General features: G+C 42.5%; 1 protein-coding gene across 3 annotated transcripts in view; it reads right to left on the bottom strand.

Moving 5' to 3' along the window:
• Positions 1 to 15,010, bottom strand: part of STXBP5L (syntaxin binding protein 5 like) — a 448,370-nt gene that overhangs the window by 128,741 nt on the left and 304,619 nt on the right. For 2 of the 3 annotated variants that reach the window (XM_019527059.1, XM_019527060.1), the window contains exons 17-19: positions 12,524 to 12,649; positions 8,261 to 8,412; positions 6,499 to 6,570 (exon numbers count right to left, since the gene is read on the bottom strand). In XM_019527059.1, the coding sequence (XP_019382604.1) occupies positions 6,499 to 6,570; positions 8,261 to 8,412; positions 12,524 to 12,649 (350 nt within the window). The remainder of the gene's footprint in view (positions 1 to 6,498; positions 6,571 to 8,260; positions 8,413 to 12,523; positions 12,650 to 15,010) is intronic. The other variant, XM_019527061.1, reaches the window with a different exon arrangement.

Raw genomic sequence — 15,010 nt, 5'->3', positions numbered from 1 at the left:
AAAAAAAAAAAAAAAAAAAAAAAAAAAAAATCAATCAAAGATGAGTTTTTTAGACCAGATTAAAAATGTTTTGAACCTATTTCTTTCTGTTTGTATTTTGCATCTGTATTTATATTTAATTATACGGCATCTACCGTATACCCTCTTGATGTTGTAAAAAACTACTATATCGATCACCAAATACTTATTTCATCCTGTAAAACTTAAGCACTTCTATATTAAAATGTTCTTAAATTGCTTTTTGAAGTAATAATTTGTTAGAAATAAAAAATTAAGTATTATAATCTTGTTACATAGTAATATTTTAAAAAGTAGTTTGGATTTCAGTTCCTAAGAGTCTAAGCCTACAGAAGCTTGTCATGTGGGTTTTTTTCCTATTGCTCCATCTATGGAAGCATTACAGAACCAGCTCTCAGTTACAGTTATTCCTCCCAGTGTAATTGTGCTATAAACTAAATTAGCTGTCCCAGACTGAACATTTCTGGAGACATAGTTGATCAGCAGAGGTTCAGGTCAGACTGCCTGTTATGCATGCATATCTTCCTGAAAAATCCAAAGAGGGTTCCAAACACTGCCTCTGATGCAGTGAAGAACTTAATATGTGTGCTTAAGTACTCCCTGTTCAACAGAGAAATGAGCTGTATTCAATTCAGATTTGGCCTGAATCGGGGACAACGATTCGATTAATTGATTTGGATCACTGTCCCCGATTCAATATGGCCAAATCCGAATCTGAAGATTTGATGCTGATTTGGAGAATCAGCCATTTGGCCATAGAAATGGCTGTTTTTTCTACATACCTTTCTATGTAAATGTTTTTTCTACATACCTTGAGGTAACAGGCACGGCTCAGGAATGCTGCGATGGTGGGGCAGATGGAGCGTCCCACAGGAGCATAGTGGGGCCCCCGTGCCTCCCCAGCTCAGCAATCAGCTGCAGGGGGACCCCGGGTGCCCCCCACAACCCAGGAGGCACCAGTTGCTGAACCAGGTTCCCCTGTATGCTTCCTGTGGACCCAGAAGTGGACCAGAAATGCTTCTGGTCCACTTCTGGGTCCACTGCCAAGCGCGCTAGGGACTCCCCCACCCCCTGCACTCCTGTGGGACGCTTCATCCGCCCCAGCATCTCAGCATTCACAAGCCACCTGTTACCTTGAGGTATGTAGAAAAAACATTTAAACCTGTTTCTGTGGCTGAATCGCTGATTCTCTGAATCAGCATCGAATCTTCAGATTCGGAGGGTTCCGATTCAATTCGGAGAGATTAAAGGGTCTCCTGATTCAATTCTGATTCAAAGATTCAGCTGAATTTGGCTGAATCTCCACCAGATCAAATCAGGGACTGAAGCTTTGCACAGCCCTACTAAATCCTTTAATTCAATATGACTTAAGCAGCTGCTTGCATTTTTCCTGAACTGAGGTCTCTGTGAGCCTATCTATTTAGCTGACAGTGTTACACAGTCTTGAGACCAATAAAGGGGGTAGGACACAGGTATACATCATAACAATGTTTTGCTTTTATGATAATTCAGGCCTATTTTAAGTCTGGTAATATTAAGACTGTCTTGAAAAGACTGCACCACTTATGGAGGATCGTAATGAGAGAACCAAGACTATACTTATAATTTTCTGACCCCAAACCTATGTTCTCTCACTGTTGACCACCTCTTGTCATGTCTCTGTGATTACTTGCCTACAAACAAAAAAAAGGCCCAGATCCTTTTTCACTTGTAAGAGTTTATCTATAACAGGGGTGGGCAAAATGCAGCCCACCAGGCCATTCTATCTGGCCTGCAGGACCCCGAAAAAATTTAGCAAATGAATACTTATCTGCCCCTGGCTGCCTGTCATGCAGCCCTCGATGGCTTGCCAAAACTTAGTAAGCAGCCCCCTACCCAAAATAATTGCCTGCCCCTGATCTATAGCATGGCAGAAGCGTGCTCCAGTTGGGATGGACCTAACAACATCCTACCTACCCACTAGGCCTGTGCAAATAGGGAAGTATTTGGTTTGGATTTGGCTGATTCAGAGGACAGTGATTCAATTTGGAGATTCAGATCACTGTCCTGAATCGATTTGGCCGAATCAGCTTTGGAAGATTCAGCGGTGATTCAGAAAGATTCGGTGATTCGAATTGGTTGAGGAGAGACAGGCACACCTGGGCAGCTCCACCTGCCTCTCCCCAGGTGGAGTGGAGCTGTGGGATAAGCCCCCATAGCTGCCCTGCTTGGCCGTATCCTTCATCCGGCCTCAGTCTCCTGGCACTTTTTTTTTTTTTTTTTTTTTATATAAAGCCCTGCACTCACCGGGTGCAGGAGCAGTGATTGGGGCCTCTGGGCACTGGTGGCAGAGCCCCCCCACGCAGTGCAGGGCAGCAGGGGTCACCCCCTCGACCTGGTACCATGCAGCAGTTGCCCCATAGCATGGATGCACTGCAGCTTGGCAGGGCACTGCGCGCTGTCTGGGAGCTAGGGCCGCTGGGGATTAGTGCTGCCAGGCTCCAGCTGACATGAGAAGCCACCCCCAGCTCCCAGGTGAATCGAACCAGGGGCTGGGGAATTGAACCGGTTTGATTCCCCAGCTCCCTGTTCAGTTCCCCAGCCCCCGGTTCAATTCCCCAGCCCTCAGTTTGATTTTCTAGCTCCATGTTCTCCCCAGCCCTGAGTTCAATTCACCTGGGAGCTCAAGCACCTCCATGTGTCAGCCAGAGCCCAGCAGTGCTCAGCTCCAGCTCCCAGACAGTGTGCGGTACTCTGCTGAGGCATGATGCACCCACACCATGGGGCAACTGCTGCTCAGGTGCCAGGGGGCAGGGCAATCCCCACTGCCCCATGCTGCACGGAGGGCTCTGCCTCCAGTGCCCAGAGGCCCTAATCCCCATTACCAGAGCTGGTGAGTGTGGGGCTTTTTTGTTTTTGTTTTTTTTAAGTACCAGGAGTCTGGGGCCAGGCATGGGATGGGGCCAAATAGGGCAGCCATGGGGGGTTCTCCCACAGCTCCTCTAGCTGTGCCTGCCTTTGCTCCAGCAGGAGGTGCTGTGGGGGCTATGCCCTGCTGCCGCTTGCCCAGCTGGCACGGGGTGGTAGGGGGGGCACAGATCACTCTGGATGACAGTAGGGCATAGCCCCTGCTCCCAGTGCTGCCACGCCCACATCAGCACTGGGAGTGAGGGCTATGCCCTGCCGCCGCTTGCTAGTCAGGGCTGGGGGGGGCGGGGCTACGGGATGCAGGCATGTTAGTGCTGGGAGCGGGGGCTATGCCCTGCTGCTGCTTTCCCCCTTCTTCCCAGAGTGAGCCACGCCCCATCCTGCCCTGCCTGTCCCAGCTGGGTGAGCGGCAGCATGGCAGAGCCCCCGCTCCTAGCACTGCCATGCCCACATCTTGTGCCCTCCACCCTTCTCCCCAAGTAACGCCCCCCTACTCTAGCTGTGCAGCTTATCCCAGCCCCAGCCCCAGCCCCAATCCCTCCTTCCTCCACACTTCTTCCCTCCCCCAGCCCCAACAGATTTACCAGCTGCTGTCAGCTGCCTGTTTAGTCTATGGCCAAATTCCAAATTGGCTGAATCTTTTTCTGAAGCTTTTCGAAGCATATGAATCGATTCGGAGCTTTTACTTGGTCTCCCAATTTGATTCGGATTCAGAGATTTGGTCCCTGAATCAGGCCAAATCTCCTCCGAATTGAATCAGCTACCAAAGCTTCACACAGCCCTACTACCCACTCCCATGGGCATCGAAGCTTCCCACAGTCCTACTACCCACCCCATGGGCACGCTCCAAACCTGGAAATACACTGCAATTGGTTCAAAATGGAGTTGTCTACTTGCACAGTTTTGTTTTTGTTTTTTCATGAGGCATATCACACCTGTGCTCAGTAACTACTTGGGCTTCTAATCTGTCTGGAGGTGCATGTGTTGGTACTTGATCTATATTGACCTATAAAGCTTGGATCTGTGCCTCCCACCTTAAGGGTTGGGACACTCTTGATTAGAGTCCTTAGACTCGTCTGTCTGAAAAAGTCTTTGCCTTTGAAACACCTTTCAAAAGTATCTTAATTTTTTGACTCTCATGACACTTTGTAAGTCTGTTTATTTTCTTGGTGATTTGTCTAATTGGATGGTCTGAAGGAGACTGACTTTCTCTCGCAGTTTGGTGAGTTCTTTGATATTTTATTAGCAATTATATGGCACTACAGCTGTGATAAATGTGTGTTTTTATTTTTATACTCATGTATATATACAGAGGCAGCTAACAACGCCAGTATAACTTGAGTGCCAACCAACAGCAGCCTCAGCTCATTCTCCAACAACTATTTGTGTGCTTTTCCTCTCACTTCCACTTATGAGTGAGGAAATCTCTCACCATATCCTCCTCAAAACCATCTCTTTTGTAATGTACATGGTAGAGTACAATCTGAGAATGGCTTGGCATGTGGAAGCCTGGTATTGCTACTACTGACTGGCTGAGAATTTGCACATTCTATTTATTTGTGGTGCTGTCTCTGCCACCCAAGCCCTGCCAACATCTTGGTGTCATCTGCCAGTCATGTCTTTGAGGAAATAAGAAATTTTGAGTCGTTGACTGTTATTAACTATATTGCTTACAGATGTAAAAAAAAATGGTGCTTTACTTTACGCTTGGCGTGCCCCCCACACCAAGCACAGTGCATGCCCAGAAGAGGCACAGTGTTAGTTTGACCCAAATGGCCTAATGTCTGTATAGATCGGGTGCTTCAGCAGGGCTTTTCTGGTACTTTTACCTAATAGCTGATTGAATTAGCTTTAGATAAAAGCACCAAAAAGCCCTGCAGAAGTGCATGATCTATATAGACACTGGGGAGCCAGGTTGAACTAACCTGATGCTTCTTTTGATAAAGCATGGGGGTGCAGGGAGGGTGTTGTTTGTTTTTTCACATGTCAGTGCCCTTTGTTTTTATAGCATGTACCATAATACAGGTATTAAATAATATAAATAAAAACAAGACATTATAAAGGGACAGTGGAGGCAGCTGATGAAGGGAGCTTTCAGCCAGATGCCTGAGTAACCGAAGTACTAGCCTGTATGTAAGAAACAGGTTCTTGTAACTTAGTGCTGATAGGTTCCAGGGGATTGTTTTTTAGAGGGGAGGGCTCTTTTCGGATTTATGTGCTGGTGTTGAAAAGAAGACAGTACATTTTTATCTGGGAAAAAATTTACATCCAGGGTATACAGGAAGTCAGAGTAGATGATCATATTTATTCATTTGGCTGTAGTTCCTATGAATCCTATCTTGAAACACCTGTGGCAGCAGCCTGTGTTTAGTTACAGACTTGAAGTGACATTAGCAGGAGTTGGGAAATGATGGTTTAAGACATTCTATATGATTTCTTTAACAAGTTACCAATTTTATAACAGGCCTAGTATTTTTAAAGACAGGTTCACTTTTTAAAAATGTGATAGTCTTAGTTCCTTTCAGTACAAAAAACCCTGGTTTGATACTATGAACTGAAATTTGCATGGAGAGCAGGAACAGAGCTATCAGCTTAGAGAAAAGAAACAGAACTTGTAGTGTAAACACAGTACTGGATCATAATGGATTTCTGCACAAAGACTTGCTTTAGATTCAAAAAATGATCCCCCTTTGTTACCTTACCCAGCCCTGAGTACTTGGCTTATTCAGTTATTCACAAAAAACTAGTTTAAAAAAAGATGAGCAAGGGGTATCCTAGGGACCTAATTAACTCTTAGCCTTTCAGTTGAGTGCCACATAAATAGGCCAGCTAACAGACTTTTTTTAAATACGAAGTAGAACTTAGTGTATTACATACTTGGCATACTTGACATCAAATATTAATAGTTATATTTTATATACTTTATATCTTCAACACATGTTATGTACATTGACTGAATGGATCTTCACAGCCCTATGTGAATGTACATAAGTGTACATTCCCATTTGGCAACAGAGAAGCCAAAGATCAGAGTGAAGGATGAGTTGTCCACAGACGCACAGAAAGTCACATTAAGAGGCAGGAGCAGAATTTCTGAATTCCTGGTTCCCAGTCCAGTGCTTACTCCTTTAGACCACACTGGCCTTCTAAGAGAGTAGAAGAGTCACTTTATTTACAAGGATACTAAGGTAACGAGTCTCAAAACAAGAGATGTTTCATATAAGTAGATGCATGTTGAAAATGAACACAAAAACAATGGATATCATTATCAGGACGTTAATATTATTGAATAATCACTTCCAAGACCTGATAAGCCACGTGAAAGTCAATGGGATTTTGTCATTGACTTCATTGGTAGAAAAAACAGACCTGAAATGTTTGTGTAATAAAGAAAGGTAATAGAATTTTCAAAACTACATATGATTTACATTTCTTCTAAAATAAAATTTTAAAGATTTGCATGCATGCTGAATGTGTTTAAGGAAACACATTACGGAGCACAAACATATGGGTTTAAGTCAGGCGTATTTCTGATCATGATAAAGCTGTTTGCCTAACCTTTATAGAACTTACTCTGATAGGAAGTACGGATCCGTTTCGTTAAATCAGGATAAAAGTTAGACAGCCCACGCATGCAAAAGTTGTCTTTGGAACATGCCAGTACACCAGCATCAGCAGCAGGCAGAGGAAAGAGAGAAAAAACAGTCTAAAGTGAAAGGAAGTGATATCATAACCAGCATCTAGAACAGCCAAGGTGAAGAAATTTCAGCAGATGTTTACCTTCAGGTCAGAAGATATAACAAGGAAAATAAATAATCCAAAAAAGTAAAGGATGTGGGATGGATGGTGAGAAAGCAGCTGAGGTTTTATCCATGTATATCATTTTTAAGAGTGGTCTAAAAAAGGCATCTTCTTTCCATTAGGTATTTATAAAGATAGGCTCCATTCTAGCAGTACAGCACATCTGGAAAGTTGCCCTAAAGGAGTAGCCAAGGTTCTCCCTAATATGGATAATCCTCAGGTGGTGAAAAGCTAGTACAGTCTCCTCTGCATTACTCATCTTCCCCTGCCTATGTAATTTCTGCAGTATTTGGTTGTAGCCTCAGTAACATAGAGAAGCTTGGGACTGGCTAAGCCATGTAAAGGGAGGGAAAAATTAAAACTGCCTTCGCTTCTGCTCTGCTTCACTGTGCCAAGTTTACACCATCTTTACATTTGTCACAGCTGAGAATCAAGTCTGATATGTTTAAATAATTGTAAAATGAAGTAATGTGATTCTTCAGGGACAGAAATAGAAACCAAAGATTTAAGTTTTTCTCTCTAAGCTTTAATTGTTCAGAGTTCAATCTTGTTTCCAATGTGGTTATTAGCAAAATGTTTGCTGATTCCAATGAAAACAGGATTGGGTGGTTAGGCAGAGAGCATGTTTTTGAATGTTTACTTGTCATGAACTATTAATACAGTATAATTCAACTGTGCAAAATTCATGACTAGACTACAGTTCTCATCTAAAACTGTTCCTTTATGTAACTTTAACATTTCACAATTGCCTGTCAATAAGACCTAATTGTGTAAATATAAAATAGCTGTAGATACACACATAATTTATATGTAAAATACTATTTTTTCTAATTTTCTGAACCACATGGAACTTTTGGATTTATAGAAATGCAAGACAAAAAATTAATTGTATTGGTGGAAGCCCATTTCCATTATGCAATGCATAACTATGGCTACAGTGCTGTAGCATGTGTTTCTTGACCTTAAACAAACAAAATTTTCACAGATGGATTTTATAAGATTTGGTTAGTATCTCCACAGGAAAAGAATGAATACAGCTACTTCCTATTTAAGCTGTTTTTGCTACCTAATGAACATGCCAGCTAGAATTCTGTTACCTGGTCCTTCAACCATAACTATTTATTTAAATACAACTAGCTTGGTAGAGGTTATATATAGGATTTAAATTCAGATCTTACTTATTGGTCTGAAGCACTTGGCAAGTGGAAAAAAGGCAGCATAGTCATAGAGCACATAATGAATTTGCTAGCAAAGAAACAACCAATTATTTTTTTCCTTACAATTTCTCAGAGACTAAGCTAGGGAGATTACTTACTGACCTCCATCCCAGACAAATTTCATTACATTTGTAATGAAGTAACATTTTGTTTCTGCATAAGTGTTGGTACCTATGGAACAATCAGATTTCTTTCTGCCATTCTATGTATCCCATTGGCTGGCAGATTATCATGCATTTCAAAAGCACTATAAAAAGCTGCAGGCAAGAAAACCAAGACCAAGTAAGGCTCACAGCAACTGTGCTTTTTTCCCCTACCTGCGGCGAACTGCTTGCTTTTGCGCGGAGAACGGGGCTGACGCTGATATGGATCACTTGACCCGTACAAGTCAATGGTTCCCATGCTCAGCAACACTGTCTTCTGCATAAAATCCACAACAGCCAAACCATTGCAGTTTCCAAATGCAACTCTGAGAAAAGAAACATTCCTCCCAGATATTACACTTGGGTTTTGTACAATATAATTCATACAAAAAAAAATTAAAACAGCCACTATTGTGAACTATGCAAATAATTTTCTCATAAGATCTTATCTTCAAACCTTGAAGCTTATACATTATTTTATAGACCTGAACTGTAACAAACTTGCATCCCAAAATGCTGCCATTAACATTACACAAATTAGATGCAGATTACCTTAATCATGCTGCATAGTTTATTGCTATCATAATATGCAAATATTGCCATGTGCACCAATATGGTTGTAATAATTAGAATCATGGCAAATAATGACAAGTTAAAGTGTACAAATCATAGAGTATATATAATCTATGAACAAATACGCAAAGTAATGATATCAAGGTAATGAAATCAAAACCCTGAGAATATTTACAAAGTCTCAGCTCAGCTACAGTCTGTGAGGTCAGTCACTCACCTCATACTCTCTCCCTGGGGGTATGGAGTTTGAGTAGGGCTTTGTAGCTTGTGTAAGAGCACCCAGGCTCTGGATCCTGTTCTGTGTGCAGGAGAAGATGGGCCTAGCTGTTTTGCCTCTTCATTTGTCTAGCCTGGGGGGACCTTAGCTCCTGTCTTCCATAAAACAAGCACTCCACCCCCTTTCTTCTCCTGCCCTGCAGGGTAGGTTGGCTTTAGGGGAGACCCTTTGACTCTGCTCTTCATGCTGTACCCACGCATCCCATCCTTCCCTCACTAGTAAGACTAGACGAAATAAATTCATAGTGCTGCTTCTGTCACACAACCAGATCACAGCTGGATTGAGGCCACTGCTGTCCATCAGGGCCACTGCTGCTGCCTCATGGCTGGATCACCCTGCACACTGGTTGGTCTCGTGCTGCACCCACCCTGTGCACTGGATCTAGCCCATGCCAGCTGGATCCAACTTGCAGACAGACCTGGTGCAGTCCATCCAGCCTGCAGGGAGAAAAGGTCAGGCACCACTAAATGTAGATTAATCAGCTTTGTCTGGTTACTAACAGCATTTTTTCCAACAAAATGCAAGAGACCTCTAACTAGTCTGAGGAGACCAATTAAGCTTTAGTCAGGATTTCTTATTTGGTTGTTTTGTTTTTATTACATCTAGAGCTCTTCTACAACTTATCAGTCCCTTCAAATATTAGGTAGTTGAGGTTTCATATGCATTTTGGGAAGACAGAAAATTTGCCTCGAGTTACTTACACATGGGTAGTGCTAGTAGAATTTGGGGGCATCATTTAGTAAAAAGAAACATATATTGAGTAGTTCAAAAGAAACCAGTGTAGCTATGTATTTTTTTTAACTTTGGAAGTAGGAAAAATAAAAGATTTTAACTGGACAGCATGAAAGGCACATCTGTGAGCTAAAGGTCACAAACCTTTTTAAAATGGCAAAAGTATCTTTCCCCTTTCATTGCACCTGAAAATGGGTTTCTCTCACAAATTTTTCAAAAGACCTCGATCCACTCTCTTATGCAGAGAATCAGACCTGGGGAACTTCACCCAGTCAAAAGCAACTGCAGAAAAAAATTATTTAGACTGACAATGGCTTAACAAAATGAGTGAGGCTCTTCAGCTTTATAATTCTAACTATAAGAAGAAAAGCATAGTAAGGCTTTGACAAAGGAAAAAGCATTTAGAGGAGAAGATTACTACTGACAAACTTCAAAGCAAATTAATAATGACTCTAATACATGTACAGTCATAAGCTTAATAAAAGATTCAGGGTAAATTTATTATTTCCCATCAGTTACTGCACTTATTAACTTTTTAAAAAAGCATGTAAAAAAACTGAAATTTTCATGGCAAAATACATTTAATGTCTTAAAACAGATTTTTTTTTTGGTGTAAGGAATAAAGGCTTATGCTCTTAATTAATTTTCTATGTTTCATAAAAGCAGTACTAACCCTGATAAGCCTTTTTGAATAATTACTATTTGGATGGGTTGAGAACCAGGTGCATGCAATCTGGTCATTAATTTTCAGGAAATGTCCCCAGTGGGTCACTATTTATAATGAATTTCATGGTTTTGGTATATCTTTATAGATTTTCTAACATAGCTGCATAATTTTGGCACATTTTCTTTTTTTCTATTTTCATAATATGAACAAGTAATTTGATGATTCATGTTGATTGCAGGAAAATAAGTGTAAATATTTCTAATTTCAAGCTTGACAAAGCTCAAAGTAAACAGAATTAAAGTACATTGAATTTCACAATGTGTCAGCTGCTTTATTGTTTCAAGCTTTGTATTTCTATCTGCTTTAGATCTGCTATCTATTCTTATGGAAATCAAAGGATTTATTTGGACACTAAAAGTAAAAATCCACTACACAGAGGCAAAACTTGAATTCTTTCAACTCATTCCCCATCAAAGGCAACAATGTCAAATCAAACAAGAGAACTACTTAGCAAAAAGATAAAGTTACAGCACCAAGTGTTGGTGGAGATGCTATACATGCTAACCATTGCAACTCTGGTCAATCTATGATTATAGATAAGTGCAGGCACCCATCAATCCTATGGATCATGGTTGTGTGTAAGAGGTCTAGTCAGGTCTAGCCTGATGAATTTACGTGTACAGAATCCTGTGACCATCGCACCCACACCTTCGACACACACACCTTGGTAAGAGTATGGAGGAGTGGAGGCTGCCCTAAACCTAGCATCTACCCCTTAGACCATTGAGACAGAATCCAAAGGCCAGACCAAGTCCAGATGGTCAGTGCCTTAATGACTGTAGCTTCTGCCAGAGAACAAGAGATAAGAACTGCTGCTGACTGCCTAATGCCTCAGCATGGGCACATTTCTGTCTGGGTGATGTCCCTTTGCTTTTCTCCCATGAAGGAATGCCCACAAGGCAGTGGGGGCTATGGTTCTGAGGCACCCTATACTTGCTTTACTCTGGAGGTTGCAACATCATGGTATTTTATAGAAGCTTTCCTGACACAAGTAGCCCCACCGTGTTGCCACCAGTCCCTCCAGGCAGATGCAGTTCATGGTCAGACCCAGGACATGTAACCACAGTATAAATATTGTAAGCAGCCTTATACAAAACTGAGACCAATTATAAAATAGCAGCAGTCTCAGACTATGCCAAAATGACACGGCCATTTTGCCAGGCTGTGAGGCTAGAGATCAAAAGATCATTAAAGAGTTAAAAAGCCTGTTACAGATCTGGAGGAGCTGAAAACTTTCAGCAGCTACTGAGGGATATGGGCACTAATGGGGAAAAAATATGTAGAGGGAGTCTGAAGATGGAGGTCTTTCCCAGAATCGGGGAAGAATAAGCTTAGGGACAAGTTTGCCATACGTATAGCCTATTTTATTGTTTTAAGGTTTTTCCCTCTGAAATGCTTTCATTTAATAAATAATGCTTTATTTAGAAGAGGCTGTTTGGTCACTACTTACCACTGTCACTGCTCCTGGAGAAGCAACAGAACTATAGGTATATGACCTATGTCAGACCTACTGAAGGAAAAATAGTTAGCCCCCAAGGGAGAACTGCAAACTAGAGTCCCGTTTAACAGTTGGAGAATTCCATGATTCTGCAGAGCTTGGTAATGGCTCAAAGCCTGAGACCTACAAAGGTATGCACTTTGCAACACCAGGAGGCGAGAAGTGCTCTTCACCTCAGTTCTGTGACAAATGCACTGTGGCAAGGCATAATTAAAGGAAGTTCTGGATTCCATGAACAGAGAATTACTCAGGATTTCAAGACAAAGAAATGAATTTATATTAATACACAAGATATGGCTGAAATTTTCAAAAGGGCCTCAGCGAGCCAAGTGACCAACTTCAACTGAAAGTGAGGGAGAGGTGGGCTCTCAAGTCCTCTGAAGCTCTTTGAAATGCCTGTCAATGTTCTGACTTTGTAGTAATATCTTCCCCACCACAATCAAACTTGCAAAACTTTTTCCATATGTGAGTTAGTTATCCTAGCAGTCTTTTCCCTTAAGATCCAGGTTCAGGAACCTTGTTTTTCACGTGGACTCTATGTGGGGCAGGCAACTCTGTAGTATACCTGAAATGTATATGGCATGATTGAGTAAAGGATAAATCAGTACAACGCAATCTTTAGTTACTTACAATCCATAAGCAGAGCTTACGGCCAGACTGGTGATCTGTTGTGGAGGCTCACCATCCACCCACACCAACTGAATGACAAGTTCTGCTTGATACCCAGGAGGCATCCGTACTGGTCGAGTCTTAACACTAAGAAGAAAAAGGGAAACAAAGTAGAAACAAAATAAACAAAGTACTTAGGCCATGATGACAGAAACCATGAAACACACCGAGGTATCTGGAATCCTAATGCTCATAAGCAGTCCATAGATTCCATTTGTCCCTCCATCTGAAGAAAATTTATTCCTTAAATCTTTTAATCCTTTTAGAACAGTTATCCAATCCCAGATCCAGTCTCAAAGACTGAATGGATTCCTGCATGGCTGCCTATGTAGTTTGGTGTGGTTAAGCATTCTTTCTTTATGGTTTGCCAGGGCAGGTGCAGTGACCTGCAAAGCAGGATCCTGAAACAGGAGGCTGTTCGAGTTATGCATCCTGCAGCAGCCGAATCTCCGAATCAGATTTGGCCAAATCAAATCAGGACAGTGATTTGAATCACCGAATCGAATCACTGTCCCCTGAATCGGCCGAATCCAAATCTGAAGCGAATACTAGCCACTTCACCCAGGGCTTACTAAACACTGTGAAGTAATACAGCAATAAGAGGGGGCACGTAGGCACCTTAGAATGCAATACTACTACTACTAACACCACCACCATTACTACTACTACTAATACTATAGCATAAATTTGATGCCTAAAACATGCTAATGTCTTCCAGAGCACATGGAGTGCTGCACAGCATCATAAAAACACAGTTAATATAAACACTCAGAGAAAACCTAATGAGGTCCATCCTACAAAACACAAGCCCAAATGGGTGGTGCTGGAGATGCTGTAAGTACAGTACAAGCATTGGTCATAATAAACTACTCCTTTTATATGAAAAAAAAGTCTTAATATACATTTCTTCTCTGAAAATGACTATAAAGACAATGTAGTTCTGGAAGTGAAACAATTTTACTGAGATTCATTTTTCTGTGACAACTTCATTTGCAAACATGAATTTGGCCTAGAAATGTGGATCTTCCACAGTCAATAGAAGACCATAAGGAAAAAACCCTCAGAATTCCATTCCACCAGTCCCATTCCAGCCTGATGGGATTTTGTCTCATTATGGTAGAAATAGTCATTGCCGAATGAAGCGGTTCAGCTGTGCTGCAGCAGAGGTGATCTGCTTGCTCCACTGGTCAAAGCACATGTTGCCCCTTGTCCTGCCCTTGGGGGTGCGGGACAACACATGATATGATCTTCCCAATTTCCCTGCTCAGCCAGACCTGTCCCCCGTGGGTTTGGCCGAGTGAGGAAAAGCCCTTCCCTGCTCAGCCAGAACTGCTCCCTTGCAATCACAGAGCTTGGGTCTGGTTGTGCAGGGAAAAACCTCACTTTCCCCACTCAGCCAGACCCACTCCTGCAATTGCAGGGGGCAGGTCTGACTGAGTGGGGAACCTACACTTCCCCACTTGTGAAGAGGTACCCCAAAATTCCCTGGGGTGCCTCTGTATAAGTGGGGCAAATGGGAAGGTACAAGCTGCCTGGGGTGGCTCATACTTTCCCACTACAGAACTAATACAGCTTCATAAAGGATAGCAATGTCTATTTGCTCCTATTTGTTTCCACCCCTAGGGATCCAGCTCATTCCAGGCTCAGGTTTATTAAAAATCAGTCATACTATCTCAAGACCAGAAAGGTTCCATAGCTTCTCTAATTTACTTTTCAGTTTTGCCCACATGTGGTTCCAGTTCTTTTCTGTAAATCAGATTAAGGCTGAGACTGTGACAGGACAGCCATCAGCCTGCAATGCATCAAGTGCCTCTGAAACTGTCTGCAATTAGTCTTCTAAGTGTAGTTCTTCTCAGTAGAATCATTTCCTGCATAAAATACTTGTTCTGTTTGAATCAAAGTCCTGCTCATGTTCAGCACAAATATCAACAGGCTAGTATGCCAAAAGGAGCTACCAGCTGTCATCAAGCAGATAGTTTCATAGTTTGTAGGGTTGGAAGGGACCTGAGCAGATCATCAAGTCCAACCCCCCTGCCATGGCGGGAAAGAGTATTGGGGTCAAACGACCTCAGCCAGGTGATTGTCTAGCCTTGTCTTAAAGACCCCCAGGGTAGGAGCCAGCACCACTTCCCTTGGAAGTTGGTTCCAGATCCTAGCCACCCTGACTGTGAAGTAGCGCCTCCTGATGTCTAATCTGAATTTTCCCTCTGCCAGCTTCTGACCGTTATTTCTTGTCACTCCTGGTAGTGCTCGGGGGAACAGGGACTCCCCCAATGCCTGCTGGTCCCCTCTAACTAGTTTGTAACAGGCCACTAGATCCCCCCTCAGCCTTCTCTTGTGGAGGCTGAACAGGTTCAGATCCTGTAGCCTCTCCTTGTGGGGCCTGCCCTGCTGCCCCCTGATCATGCGAGTGGCCCTCCTCTGGACCCTCTCCATGTTGTCCACATC

This window comes from Gavialis gangeticus, unplaced genomic scaffold (assembly GCF_001723915.1).
Source record: "Gavialis gangeticus isolate Ggan-Ray unplaced genomic scaffold, GavGan_comp1, whole genome shotgun sequence".
Classification (NCBI taxonomy): domain Eukaryota; kingdom Metazoa; phylum Chordata; order Crocodylia; family Gavialidae; genus Gavialis; species Gavialis gangeticus.
Note: the sequence above shows the minus strand (reverse complement) of the source record. Positions and strands in the feature narration are given on the sequence as shown.